Raw genomic sequence first — 15,139 nt, forward strand, 5'->3', positions numbered from 1 at the left:
ATCAATAGTATATATATGTCAATCCCAATCTCCCAATTCATCCCCCACCTTTGGTATCCATACATTTGTCTTCTAAGTCTGTGTCTCTATTTCTGCCTTGTAAATAAGATTGTCTATACCAGTTTTTTCAGATTGCACATATATGGGTTAATGTACAATATTTGTTTTTCTATTTCTGACTTAGTTCACCATGTATGACAGTCTGTAGGTCCGTCCACATCACTACAAATGACCCAATTTTGTTCCTTTCTATGGCTGAGTAATATTCCATTGTATATATGTACCACGTCTTCTTTATCCATTCCTCTTGATGCAACTATACTCCAATAAAAATTTTTAAGAAAAAAGGAAGAGATGCACAGAATTGGCTCAGGAAACCTAGTATAATCTGGCTCAAAATACCACTATAACTGCTATCCAAGACTTGTTGTTTCATTCCCAACTATGATTTTTGTTGCCATGACTGTATATGTATTTAAAATACATAGCATGCTTTAACTTATTTCAAACATGGCATAAATTGTATCAACATTTTACAAGTTTATTAAACTCAACATTGCTTTTGAGATTTATAGCTCTACCTTGCTTATTTAAACTGCAATGTAATATTCCATTGGGGGATACATTACCTTGCATTTTGCTAATTGCAGTAAGACTAAGCCTCTTTTCTTGTTTCTTGGCCACTTTGATTTCTTCTGTGAATTTCTGGTTCATACCTATTGCCCATTTTTCTGTCAAGATGTTTCTTTTTCTTATGGTTGTGTAGGAGTTCTTGAAGAATTCTGCCTGGAGATCTTTGTGGATTATGTGAGTTGTAATCCTTCCTTAGTATAAGACTTGTCTTTTAACTTTAATTATGGGTTCTTTGAAAAGAAGTTGTAAAATTCATAAGTTTGACTACTCTAAGTAAATATAACTTTTATAGTATGTGAAAAAAAAAACAAAAACCAAAAACCTGGGTTTTTATCCTCATGTTCTCCTTTTATTTCACCTTTCAGATTCTATTTATCAACACATCTGTCAGTTTTGCCTTCAAACGTACCCAGAAACAAATGACTTTTCCCCACCTCCACCACTCTCCAAACCATGTCATCTTCTGTCTACACTACGGCAATCTGCTCTCCCAGCTTCTACCCTCGTTCCCTGCAGTTACTTCAACACTACAGCCAGGATAATCCTTGAAAACAAAGTCAGATCCTGTCATTTCTCTGATTAATGCTCCAAAGGCATCGCTTCTTACTCTGAGTAAGAGCTTACTATAGCTCACTACCTCTACGAACTCATACCTGGCCACTCTCTCCCTTGCCTCTATTGCCAAGTGAAGATGAAAATGAGAATTAGTCACACTGCATGAGCAGCTTTCCCTTCCAGGCTGAAAAATGGGAAGCTGCTCTCTCCTCTCCCCTCTGCACGACGATGCCTCTTTCTGGATATCCACATGGCTCAGACCCACACTTTCTTTAGGTCTTTGCTCAAAAAATCTTGCCTGACCACTCAAAATAAAGTAAACACTCTCCCTGACAGGTGCTCCTATTCCTTGATTCTGATTTATTTTTCTCAATAGTTCTCCCAACTTGTTATATTCTATATGTGGAAATAAGTGAAGACTAACCAAAGGAGAAAAGCAAAGTCTAATTATTCAGAGCTTGCTATAGCAAAGGAAGTCAGCCACTTCTATTTGTGTTTTGACAGAGACTCAAAGGCAGGCAGAGGAGAAGGAAAGCTTTATAGTGAGAAAAGGGAAGTCTTCAGGTGTGTCCAGAGGGAGGGTTTTTGGCAAGGGGAAAGCAGAGGTAGGCTCACTAGAAGTGGGACATCCTATGTGATCGGTTAGATTGGTTTTCTCTGGTTGGTCTTAAGTTGGAAGCAGGGACAAAAATTAGGGAAGCTGTCAGTTATTAATCAAATCCTGATCATTTGGGGCCAATTGTTAAAGAAGTTATTGTTTAGCTTCCCGAATTAGTACTAGAGGTAGTAGTTTGAATTCCTACAATTCTGACTTACAGTAGGCTGGCTTCCACAACTATTTATTATAGATTAAGGAGTTGGTTTCTTGGGCAGGTTGCTGCAGGTTGTGGGTCAGAGTTCTATTTTTATATATGGCTTGGCCATTGTCATTTGTATACTCATTTTCTGATATATTTGTCTTTATAGATGTCCATTTTCTGTTTCTCTCCACTAAAATGTAAGGTTGGTGATTTATTATATGAGTGACTGGGATTGCTGTTTATGAATTTCCTAATCCCCAGTGTCTTATACATAGTACAAGCTCAATAAATATTTGCTGAATGAATAAATAAAAATAGGGCAGATATGATCTTACCTATTTTCATGAAATGTTAAATGAAGGATAAGTCACATCAGGGAGAAAATGGAGACTGAATTATTTAAAGTAATTTCAGAAGCCGAGATTCAGCAAATACTCTCTCCTCTATTTTGTTTGTATAGATACATTATCTCTTGCTTGTAAATGACTTGGAAATGACCTTTAAAACTACTGAGTATGGAAAAGGAGTTTAATACAGGAATTAGTTATATACATTGCTCAAAGCTACTCAGTTAGCTGGAAAAAACGTTGGAATCCTGGCTTCCTGGATGAGGTTCTGGTCATCTACATTGGGCCTGATAGATTTTTTGGTGAAAGGTCTTTTGATTTAGTCTTGATTTATAAAAACCCTCTCCATATGAATAATGCTATCTGTGTTCTAAGTCAAAACTGTTTTTATGTCACAGTTGATTTGAAATTTACAAGAATAGATGGGACCAAGATAGTACCTGAGTACACCTGTCACAGTTTCTAAGATAAGAAGAAAGAGAGAGAGAGAGAGAGAGAGAGAGAGAGAGAGAGAGAGAAAGAAAGAAAGAAAGAAAGAAAGAAAGAAAGAAAGAAAGAAAGAAAGAAAGAAAGAAGGAAAGTTAGTTTTCATCTGAGTCTCCTCATTATTAATGTGATATTTTCTTCTCAGCATTTATTGTGCAGTGAACTGGGGCAAGCATTCTGTGAAAGTATTTCCATTAGAAGTCAGTAGAATATGAAGTAATATATTGAAGACAAGTATCCACAGACTTGATAAAACCACTGGCATTTACATCAATTAGTGATAATCTACTTTTAAAAGATCCAGGATCAATGAAGCAGAATAAATTGCCCAGAAACAGATAGTGAGATATGTATGCATTTACTGCTTGATAAATAATGCATCAGCAAACTATAGAGAATGGATTATTTAACAAATGGGACTGAAAAATTAGCTACTTGGGAAATTAAAAGTTTATATTTGCCTGTTGCATGCTAAAAAAAAAAAGTGAATTCTCTCTATGGAATAAGGATGGCTTAAAAGGGTAAATGAAAAACAAAGTCAAAGGGCAAAATGAAATTTAAAAAAAAAACACATTGTGTTGTTATTTAAGGGTAGAAATCAAACATACAACTTATAGTTGTTTAACTGATTTTTTTTTAATTTGGATATTTCCAAAATCCTTTAGTTAAACTTAAAATATAAAACTTTTTTCAAGCTAGATCATTAATTTTTCCATTTTTTTCCCATATTTTTATTATTTTCCTCAGAATTTAATAATCTTTTTTCATCCCTTTCCTCGACAGTCCTGTTTTGATTTTTCTGCGAAGTTATCAACTATCTACTGTGTTTTATATAGTTCTATCCTTAAAATATGCATTTATAAGTTTATTAATTTTTCTCACTATGAAAATATTTGCTCATTAAAAAAATGGAAGCACAGAAAATTTTTTTAAAGAAAACAGTAATCACACAGAAGTTTACAGTTTAACCATTTTATTTTCTCTCCAGCCATTTCCTTTTATTTGGGTGTGGGTTCATCTGTTTGTGTGTACGTATGTAAGAAGGAGAGAGAGAGAGAGAAACTATTAATCAGGGTTATGGTGAATAAGGAATTCTTTAACTCTTTTTATTCTATTTTCATAACAATATTTAGGTCATTAAGGATTCCTCAACAGCAGGAAGACATACAACTGAGTGAACAGATACACTAACATTTAACCTTTCTCTGTGGGACACTTAGAATGTTTCCAAATTTTCACCATTATAAGTAGTTTTCAAATGAACACAACTTTACAAAACATTTGGGAACATCTCTGATTATTACTAAGCATAAATTTCTAGATTATAGAAATTTTTTCAACTATCTTTTTTCTTATCTTGGCCTGTGTTGGGGAAATATAATTAAAAACAAAATCTTCCAACCCAGAAAACCTGTCCACAAAGGTAGCAGAGAAAGAAAATAGTTTCATTATCGAATAAGCATTAAACCATAATGTGACATGCATCACAGGCAATCTGCTAAGTGACTGCAAAGACAGAAAGAAATCTTACCTTTCTGTAGAGCCACAAAGATACCACCAAGTTCATACATATTTTCAGCATAAATATTTAAGAATCCTTCAAGTAAAAGGATTTGAGAGTGCCTTCGTCACACATAGTTCATCCTCAATTTACCTGGTAATTAGGGTGACCATCTATGTTAGCTAATTTTCTTTATCCAGAGGAGAAACAAGATTCTCACATCTTTATGGCAGGAGGCTGTTTTGCAACATGGAACAAGATACCCACTAAAGTTAGGCTCCTTTTTGCTGACAGAAACTGGAAGATAGTGATGTTTACATTTCAAAGACAGGGCATCTAGGTCCTAGAGAAAAACATTCTTGGTTCATAGAGCTGACAAAAAGCTCTCTAGTTTTTTAAAGAATTTATATACCTTCCGAAAGAGGAGAAAACACAAGTTTTCTAAAATAAAACTCTAAGGTAAAGGAGAGGAGAGAAAATTTCTTCCTTTATTTTCAACAGGGAGAATTAAAGCTCATATTTAATTTGTATTTTTCCTTGCACCAGCTTTTGTTTAATAGAAAAGTCAAATTCTTTTTTATTTCATTTTAAATACAAAACACACCCTTTAAACTATGCCTTTGTTTCAAGAAGTAAGCCCATTGGAAAGAAACATTTCTCTTCAAGTTCTTTAAACCCCACCTTTTGCTTAGAGTGGATTAAAGATGGCTCCAGAGGCAGGACAGGAATAAAGGCGCAGACACAGAAGAAGAGAATGGACTTGAGGACACGGGGAGGGGGAAGGGTAAGCTGGAAGGAAGTGAGAGAGTGGCATGGACATATATACACTACCAAATGTAAAATCGATAGCTAGTGGGAAGCAGCCTCATAGCACAGGGAGATCAGCTCGGTGCTTTGTGACCACTAGAGGAGTGGGATAGGGAGGATGGGAGGGAGATGCAAAAGGGAAGAGATATGGGGATATATGTATATGTATAACTGATTCACTTTGTTATAAAGCAGAAACTAACACACCACTGTAAAGTAATTATACTCCAGTAAAGATGTTAAGGAAAAAAAAAAAAAAGATGGCCCCAGATTATTTGATGCTCTTCCCAGGGACATCAAGTATCTTTGACCAATTACAAATGGTAGAAAAGATGCCAGACCTCCTAAAAGGACTGGTGTTTTTCCACTTGGTTCCTTAGAGCCCTCAGCCACCAGGCTAGATGTCTGACTATCTTGTTAGAAAGACACGAAGAAAACCACATGTACGGGTAGAGGAGCCCATCTGAACCCACACTTCCAGATGTCAGTGCCAAGGGTGAGGCAGAGAGCAGGGCTGTTGTTGACTCTAGACCCCAGCTACCAGCTGAAGTCAGTGCCCCAGGCCACCTGAGCGCTACCTGATTTCCTAACCCACAAAGTCATGATATATAAAATGGTTGTTTTTTTAAGTCACCAAGTTTGGGGATAGTTTGTTTCACACCAAGAAATTACCAGATTTCTGAGCTCAGTGCAGAATATTTTTTCTCTCTTCATTCTTCTTTGATAAAAGTAAAAGCATTGTATCAAGATTCAGTGTTAGATCACAGTTGGGTTGTAAGTATGGGCGTCTTCCTTTCCCTCAGAGGGTTTTTCGCCTTTAAAGTTGGAGGGAAGTTTTATTTCTAAAGCATTTCTATAATTTAACATCTAATAAATAACAGTTCCTTCTTCAAAGAAGACCTTTGTATTGCTATGGACAAATATCTACCCATATCTCCACTTTCAAAAACAAAAACAATGTGTGTGAAATCTGGCCCAATTCAGAAAAAAATAGAGGGAGAAAGATTATTCACTTATGATGCTTGCACAACTACATTCTTACTAGGTTGCATACAAAAAAAAACAAAAAAAAAATAGTCTTCAACCTTGGGCTTCATTCCTTGCCACCACCCCTCCCACATATCAATTGAAAAATGCAGAAGTAACCCATGAAAGAAGCAACCCTGAGCTACAAAGTTAATGATTTTAGAGGCTAGTGGCTAATAAGGAGGGTGGGGTATCAGGAGAAAAAACAGTTAAGAAAGAGCTGGGTATATGGATGGACTATTTTTTGTTTGTTCATTTTACTTTGTTTTGCTGACTGTATTAATACAGTTTATCCTTTAAAAAATTAAAAATAAGAAAAGCCAATTTTTTTTAACGTATTGGTAAGAAAGGTTGTATACATTCTTTCTTGAATTAGGGCAATGCTCAATTCTGTTTTTTGTTTGTTTGTTTTATTTGCTTTGTTTTTCTTTTTATAAAAGATTCTTTCTGTTTCCCATATTTTCATATAAATTTCTTGGAATTTGGAAAGGAGTCAGGAAAAGGGGTGTGGGGCAGAGAGAAGATTTACAATTGAAGGTGATTTGAGGGACAAGGAGGAAGCCCATAAACCTCTTTGTCTATCAAAGACCAAGTGTCCTTCCCAGAATGGAGAAGTAGGGTCAGTTGGTATACATCTGTCTCACAGCTGGACTGGGCTGCACTGAGCTGGGGCTGGCACAGGGATGGTGACTGCTTGCAGCTAGAGGTGGTGGCCAGGATAAGCAGTGTCAAGGGATCAACCACACCTGACAATAAAAGAAGACAAGGGCATTGCAGATGAGCAAGGTCTGTAGGAAAGAATTCCTGGATGGCAAAGACATGACATGGAATCTGACAAGGCTAGAATATGGACACTATGGACCCTGTGGCAGAAGATGAAAAGAAACAAGAAGTCTGGGGCTAGATTTTTAGATGTTCTTTGTTTTGTTTTGTTTCCCATGCTGAATATGTTGAACTTATCCGCAGGACTGGGAAAGCAGCAGTTTAGAACTTGAGGATCAACCTTGACATATTTGTAGTGGTTTCCTGGACACTGATGTTGAGAAGAGTTCCAGAAGACGGCAACTGGAAACCTTCAAACCCTCCTCTCAGTTCTTGTCCAACCAATTCCTTCTCTCTACTGCAAGAGTCATGGCCGACCAAGGTTCCTCTCCTTTCCAACTTCCCCTCCTTGTGGTCTCTTTAATGATTCATTGCTTCCGTATTTCCTCCAGATCAGCCATATGAGTGACACAGCTGCTGGATCTTGGGCTAGCCACAAAATGTCTTTCTTTCTCATTAACAGGGAAATGTAGTTTTTGTTTGGAAAAGACTTATTGGATTATGGTCTTTGCTTTCTCATTTTCTTTAATTATTAATCCACCATCATCTAGCTTCTAGGTTTGTGGTTGAAATATTTGCCAGAAGTAGTATGTTTTTCTTGTTTTGGCTGTTAGGTAATTTCTTATGATTGGTGAAACCTTGCATACTTTCTTTTTGAGCTTGGAATTTAAGACTTTAATACTTTTTTTTTTTTTTTCTTTAAGTGATTGCCACTGCTTTCATCTGTTTTTTATTCCTCTCTCTGAATTTTCCCCTTAGGTCCTTGAACTTGTTCTCCAAGTTCTTTATATTTTTCCTTATGAGTTACATCTTTTTCTCCTTAATTTTTTCTATGATTGCTCTGTGTTTGGAGCTTTTCTTCTACTTGATCTTCCAAACCTCCAGTTTTTCCCACAGCACTGACCTCCCTCAAGGCTTCCTTCCCTGCAGACTTTTTAAATGTGAAAGTTATGTTATTTCAGGAAAAAGAAGCTCTTTAATTCTATGATTCAACCTCCCTTTGGCTCTTACAGCTAGAGTTTGTTTGTGTAAGACATCTCTCTTTCCCAGGAGATCATTTCCTCAAAGATCCTCTGCCAGTTGTGGGCACTCAGTTTACACTTCCTTTTTCTGGTTGTTGAGTCTCATTTGGTGTTAAGTGATTCTAGGATCTCTTTTCTTGTGGAAGTTAAGTTGTTGTAATTAGCAATAGCCCACCGTAGGGTGACAGGGATTCTCATTGTTGGCTGGTGATCTAATGACCTGAAAGTTGCTGTCTCTCTCTTGGGGCCCTGGGATGTACCCTCTCTGCCTCTCTCTCCCTCTCTCTCTCTCTCTCTCTTTCTCAATATCCTCACTCTCAGTGACAGTTCTCTCCGAGGCCCCAGGACAAGCAAGAAGCTACCCTGTACTTGAGTCTCCCACAGTTTTGCTGTCCCTGATTATCCACCTTGAGACTACACAGGTGTACAAATGCCACCCTCCTTCAAAGACTATTTATGAAGCAGGTAAGGCCCACATTTCTCTTCCTGCTTGTCTCACCCCAGCACAGGGCTTTGGGCCTAGCCTTAGGCCTCTGCACCAGGAATCTCTTGCTTCTCATGATTCTCAGAATTGAACACAGTACTGCTCTTTCCTTCTGGAATCTGGCAGGGCCTGAAGCTTTGCAGAAAGCTGGTCTCTTTGCTCTGCCTGTTGGCTGGGTCCCAGCTACTGCTCTGCTTTGCACAGTGGGTGGTGGGATCAGAGTGGGGAGGAGGGGCTTGCAGGGATATTGTTCCAGCAGCTCTTGGAGGCCTTCTCAGGGAAAGGAAGGAGGCCTGGTGAATTTGAAATATGATATGAGTCTAAAAAATAGAATATATTCCAAGGAAAAAGGTAATGGATATCAGGAACTGAGAATCAGTAAATTCTGTAGAAGTTGGGAGGGAGGAGAGAGAGGAGCTTAGGGGTAGCAAAGACTGATGATGAGGTCCACCCTGGGACTCAGGGAGAAAGGGTGCTGGGACCAGTGAGTCATAGGGAGGCTTGGAGCTGGGACAGTGAGATGACATTTATCTCTCTGGGAGAGATGTCTCTGGACAATATTACAGTAGGAAGAGTACAGCCTCTTGGATTAGGGGATATATATATATATATAATCTTTGATACTCAGTATTCTCATGATTTCTTAAGTAATTCATAGAATTCTTAGAGGATTGATGTGGTAAGAAAAGGCCAAGCACCTGGGAGGCTTGCAATGAAGGCTACATTTCTTGCTCTTGTCTCTGGTTAGACTGAAAATTCTTTGAGAACAAAAACTGTCTTGGCCATCCCCATAACCCTAGCACTTAAGGTAATGCAGCTTAATACCAATTTTTGCAGTGTGGGAGGGGGTCATTTTGGATACAGATTCAGCAGAAGTGGTTCAGGATAGGGGCTGCAGGTGGTACAGTATGAAAGAGAAAAAAGTCCAGCTGTAAGCTGAGGGCATAAAACTATACTCCCCACCTCCCTGTGTTCTTTTTGTCACACCACATTTTTTCTCCATAAGACTAGAATATCAAACATCCTTTCTGCACATAATTTGCCACCAGTCAAACCATTTCCTTATACCAGTGCATATTTTTCAGGATATTAGAGAAGACATTTGGCATATGAATTATTCTAGTTTTGGACATCCATTTTATAATTGTTATCATACTCGTTATACACTGATGTTACTGTGTGATAAAGTTTGCCATGAAGATTATAAGACAGATTTTCCTTCTTGTCTCTTATCATCTGCTAAGGCATTTGGATTTACCTTACAGGCAATGGAGCATTCCTACAAGGATTATGGGCAGAACGTGATGGGGTCTGACTTGCATTCTAGAAAGAACTGAGCTAGGAACATGGAGGGTAGCTGGAGGAAGGCGTAACACAAGTCTAGAGGGTAGGAAAGAGAGATGTTAGTAAGGTGGAAAGTTGGAGAAAGATTTCAGAGATACTCAAAAGGTGATGCCACAGAAAACTAACAATGTTAGAATTCTGCTTTAGGGAAAAGAAGATGAAAAGAATAAACTGAGTTTGGGATATTCAGGAGAGCTTTCTAAGTAAAAAGGATGTTTGATTAAAGGCTGGTGCTTAGAAGATTGGACTTTTTTTTTTTCTCCAAAATGCTTAGTTAGTTTTCCTTTATTTCTGCTCTTATGAATGTTTTGACCCAAAATTGCCTAAGGTAAATTGGTATTAGGCTATTGGAAAATCACCAATCTCAGAAAAACACTAAAAGTTTTCACAACTAACAGTAGTTAAGCAAGTCATTTTCACATACAATAATCAGTTTGTAAACTAGATATTGCTGAAGAAAATCTACGTGCCCTGAAGAAAAAGAGCATGGACTGTGAAATCAGACAGTCCTTATTTTTTCTCCTGACTCTATTGGGTAATCAGTAAACTGTTCTGAGGGGCCCTCATCTGTGATTGAACTAATCATATCAATCTCATAAAAGATTTAATGATATAATTCATATAAAGAAGTAGAGGTCCTAGTATATAATGCATGTCCCTAAAACATTACCCACTGTTATTAATTAACACTACTTCTCAGAGGTAGAAACATATTTAGCTATAGAAATTTTTTACATAAATGGCTATTACAAACATAATATTTATAGGATATAGATTTTTGGGGGCAACCTATAGCATTATCTTAATAAATTACAAATATCTGCATCAAATATTAGTATGGAAATACAATCATTGTAAGGTTGTTAAATGATATATGATACTTTATATTCTCAAAAATTAATGCTGAATCTATCTTTATCTTTAAAATGTGACTTTGATAGTCTTTCTTCAAAACTGCAAAGATGAAAATATCAAGTTTTTAAACTCTACAAGTTAAGAAAATAGAAAAAGTGGAGAATAATGAAAGACTATAAACTTAATATAAAAAGGCACAATTTATTAATACAAAAGACATAAAGCAGGTAACATGCATAGTCATTTAAGGTAGAAAAATGTAGATACAAACTTTCAAATCCGTTAACTGTTAGATCAAATTTGGGGAAAACACAAGATATAGTAATTCTATACCTTAGTAAAATTGAACAAAAATGACACAAATTAAAAATTTTATCTTTGAAGGACTTAAATGACAATTTTGACTTAAGTATCCACATAGGAGAAGATACAGTTCACAAGGAACAGCTCAGTTTTATTTTTTAATAAGCAAATAAAGACATATTATTTTTCTCTTCTGTTATTTACATTAATGAAAACCCAAAGTCTGTATACAAATAGTTATTAAAATATTCATATACATATAAGATTTCTTGTCAAAATGTATCCTTCTCCAGCCACAAAAACTTAAAAAGAGGAAAAAAATTTTTCACCTTCCTGAAGTCTTTAATGTTTCTAAGACTATAGTTTTATCTTTCTTCTTAGTATAGCTCTGGAAAAGCAGTTTGAATGCAAAGCCCCTTGACAAAATAGCTGCCTTTTAAAAGCTGTTCATTTAATATACAAGAAAAGGAAGGCCTCTGGGGAATGAGGATAAAGGAGTTAGGATTTCTAACTCCTGGGCTGAAAAATAGGATCTCAAAAAACCATTTAGTTCCCTTTACACTGCTGATTAAAGCCTTCATTTTAACCTTCATTATAAATCAAGTGCATTCATCACTAAGCTGTTTTTAAACAATTAATATTAACCTTCTTCAATCTTATCCCTGGTTCCCCTGAAAAGCAATAGTTGAATTCTATTTATTCAGTGTAATGAATCAGTGTTTCATTTAAAATAGAACGATATAAGCCTCTCTCTATTTATGCGACATAAAAACGTCACTCTCATCTATATGCATAACGCTATGCCATAAAGAAATCACAGTTGTAAAATAATCGTCTTTAACAATGTCATTTTCAAGTAACTGATAAAAGGAGAAAACAGCATGAACTATTTTAGAAAACAAATGACTGTACTTTCTAGAACAATCAGAGCAATGTGTATAATATCTCATTCGGCTGAAATCGCTTATAGAATCATAAAGAGCTGACACACAGTTCCTGTAATTAATAGTAGGCAGTTAAGAACAGCAAATCAGTGTTTTGGGGGGGGTTTCATTTTTAGAAAATAGTGGATATTTTTGTCATCTGCATGGCTTTATAGCTAGTTTAAAAATATACACAACTACACATACTGACTTTTGGAGTACACACTAGGTGACTTCTTTTCCATGTGATAGCTTTTCTGGGTCGTTCGGTGGGAAGGTATGGAATATCTGTAGCTACTGCTTTTTTCATTGCAACAAGAAACACAACAGAACAGTGTCCCTCCAGCGATCAGCACCAGTGCCGTGGTCCAGCCTATGTAGAGGGCTTCTCCCAGCTCACGTTTTTGGGCAATATCCACTATTGGGTTGTAGAAGTCTCTGATGATGGAATTGGCAACCCAGCTCACAGGGATGAGCACCACAAGGCCAGTGACGATGAAGACTACTCCAGCTGTTAGCAGGATGTAACCCTTCACCTTCTCATCGTCCCCGGTGCATCTGGTGCACTTCATGCCAAGGACTGCCGTCATGAAAGCCAGGAAGGACAGCACAGAGGCAGCACACATCAGTCCTCTGGATGCCTGTAGGTCCGGAGAGAGAGCCAGCAGGGAATCGTAGATTTTGCACTGCATTCTGATATTAGCGTGCCTCATGCAATTCATCCACAGTCCTTCCCAGAGGTTTTCAAAAACCACAATGTTGCTTCCAATGAAGGCAGACACTCTCCACTGAGGCATGATGGTGACAGCCACTGTCCCCACCATTCCAACACCACCAAGCACCAGTCCAGCGATTTGCAGGGCATAGGTAGCCATTCTCCTCCAGGATGGATTTTATCTGACTGGACTCCTGAGCCGGTAGGGCTACTCTGAAGCAAGGTTCTCTGAGTCCCAGGGGAGAAGAGTCTTCCTGTAGTAGTGAACTCAGAACTCAGTGTTTTTTCAAATAAGAGCTGCTGTGCTACTTCTAACCAGATTAAATCCAGTGTTGGCTGGCTGAGGTGCCCACTCACCCTCACTTCACTGACTACCGCAGGTAAACTTACAAATCAGGTGGGGCAACTTTCTCAGCCAGTAAGAGGGGGATGGTAACTCAGGTGTGTCTAAGCCCGCAAGAGATACTTTGGAACTGCTAGACCTGCACATAAACATTCTTTGTACTTCTCATTTGTCCAAGAAGACAGCAGTATATTTACCTGGAGGCATAATTAGGAATGCTTGCACGATCATCAAGAAATGCATCAATCCCTTGAGATGTGAAAGTTGCAACTTGTACTGGCAATGCGGAAACTTTTAGTAAGAGCTGCTGTGACGAAGACACAAAATAAAATCTCTACCTAAGAACTTTGCTAGGACTGTCACAGTGCCAAAGTGAAAGGAGAGCAGAGGATTGATAGATTGCTCATACCTGAGAAACCACATTCTTTGGGACACATATGATCCAAGTGTTTGATTTAATTTGTCTACAACTTCAAAGCAACCTTGACTGTAGTGAAATCAGGGAACAGATCATGCCAAAGGACAAAATAAGGCTCAAGTAATTAAATATACAATGTCGTCCTCCTCCACGGCACCAAACACATGTTGTTTTCTTTTGAGCCAGGGAGACTACTCATTAGTATTTTCCTGATAATCTTGATTTCTAAGGAAAAAAAAATTGCAGAAGCAAGAAAAAAGAATCCATGCGATTTTCTTCTGGTTTCTTCTTCTGGATTCTTATGTAGCAAGCACTCACAATAGCAATTAAATGATGCAATGGCTTACAGGCTGCTAGCTTATTCTGTGGCTCTATCTTTACTACTCTGTCTTCCTAGACCTAAGCAACTAGAATTCTACAGATGGTGTAAGCATCCTAAGTCTATACAAATGGCTGATATTTCTAAATAAGTATTTACAGGACAAAATGACTATATTCATTGAATCAACTAAATTTGTCAATTAAACTTGTCTTTAATACCATGTCTGCAGGAGGAGGTAGAAACCCCTAATGTAATGCATTTTCAACGGTCTCATCTCCAAATAATAACGATGACAACAGTGGAGCTAAAATATACATGTTGATCTGGGAAAACTCCACTAGCGATTTTCTTCTGGAGGGCCCTTGAATGTACTGTCCTGTCTTTCCATACTTCAAACGCTAATTTCCTTTCATTTTTACATCATAAAAATGATCTTTTATTTACAATTTTGCTTCTTCTCTGCATCCTTGTACTATCTTAAATCTGAGTATGGAAGAAAGCATCCCCTGCTCACTTGTTAAACTTTGAAAATTTAATGGTCCAAAAAATCTTAGTGCTTTACAGAGGTTAAAACAAAAGTACTTTGAAGGAGGGGAAGAAAAAGATGCCAAAATAAACTGTCTTCTAAAAAAAAAAAAAAGTAGGAATGTCTGGTAAGCCCAGTTGTTATTATTTTATTAGACTGGACACATTGAAATTAAGAAAAAAATAAAAGCTGATATTTACAGTAATTTTCCTCATTTGTTGGCCTCATTTAAGGACGAACCTAGAGCATATCCTTTTTGATAACAGAAAATATCTAGCATTTTCTCCCTCAGGTTTGTTTCAGGTACAGACTTGTGGTGGAGGGGGAAATAAGTTAACCTTAGAAAAGTAATCTGTAATCCATAAAAAGAGAGTTGAAATCAAAACAGCAGATTATTATTTTTATCTTGAATTGCCAACCTGGGCAAAGGGAATGACTTGACAGAATTGGAAAATGAAAAAGGAATGACATAACTGGTTGAGATAATGACAAACTAAAACTATATATATATATATATATATATATATATGTATATTTTATATATATATACACACACACATATATACACATATATGTGTGTATATATGTGTATATATATTTACATTTGTAGGGAAGCAAATCAAAATCTCTAAATTCATGTGACTTGTTTTTGAGGAGTCCGTTTGAATATTGCAGAATATCTACATAAAAACAGGAAAACGTGATAGAAATAGATATCTACATATTTGAGAGCCTCAGCCTTCACCTAGGAGCTGCCTCCTAGGTGTGGATTGATGTACCCGTTGCCTTCATGCACTATCAAACCTCTCTTCCTTGAAGCATTAAGCTTTATTTACCAAGACCTTATTTCACACAAAAATATTTCCCCCATTTCAAAACTATTGGTACTTTACTCCTGAAATTTTCT

General features: G+C 37.1%; 1 protein-coding gene across 1 annotated transcript; it reads right to left on the reverse strand.

Annotated features, from left to right (window-relative positions):
* Positions 1-10,863: 10,863 nt before the first annotated feature.
* On the reverse strand, positions 10,864-13,168 carry CLDN8 (claudin 8). The gene has a single exon (XM_004264506.4). The coding sequence runs from the start codon at positions 12,781-12,783 to the stop codon at positions 12,106-12,108; it is 678 nt and encodes a 225-aa protein (XP_004264554.1). The 5' UTR covers positions 12,784-13,168; the 3' UTR covers positions 10,864-12,105.
* Positions 13,169-15,139: the final 1,971 nt, after the last annotated feature.

The sequence above is a fragment of the Orcinus orca genome, chromosome 5 (genome assembly GCF_937001465.1).
Source record: "Orcinus orca chromosome 5, mOrcOrc1.1, whole genome shotgun sequence".
In the NCBI taxonomy this organism is placed as follows: Eukaryota; Metazoa; Chordata; class Mammalia; order Artiodactyla; family Delphinidae; genus Orcinus; species Orcinus orca.

What these genes read in the sequence shown, in the direction of transcription:
- CLDN8 (XM_004264506.4), bottom strand. Translation starts at nt 12,783, where the DNA reads ATGGCTACCTATGCCCTGCAAATCGCTGGACTGGTGCTTGGTGGTGTT.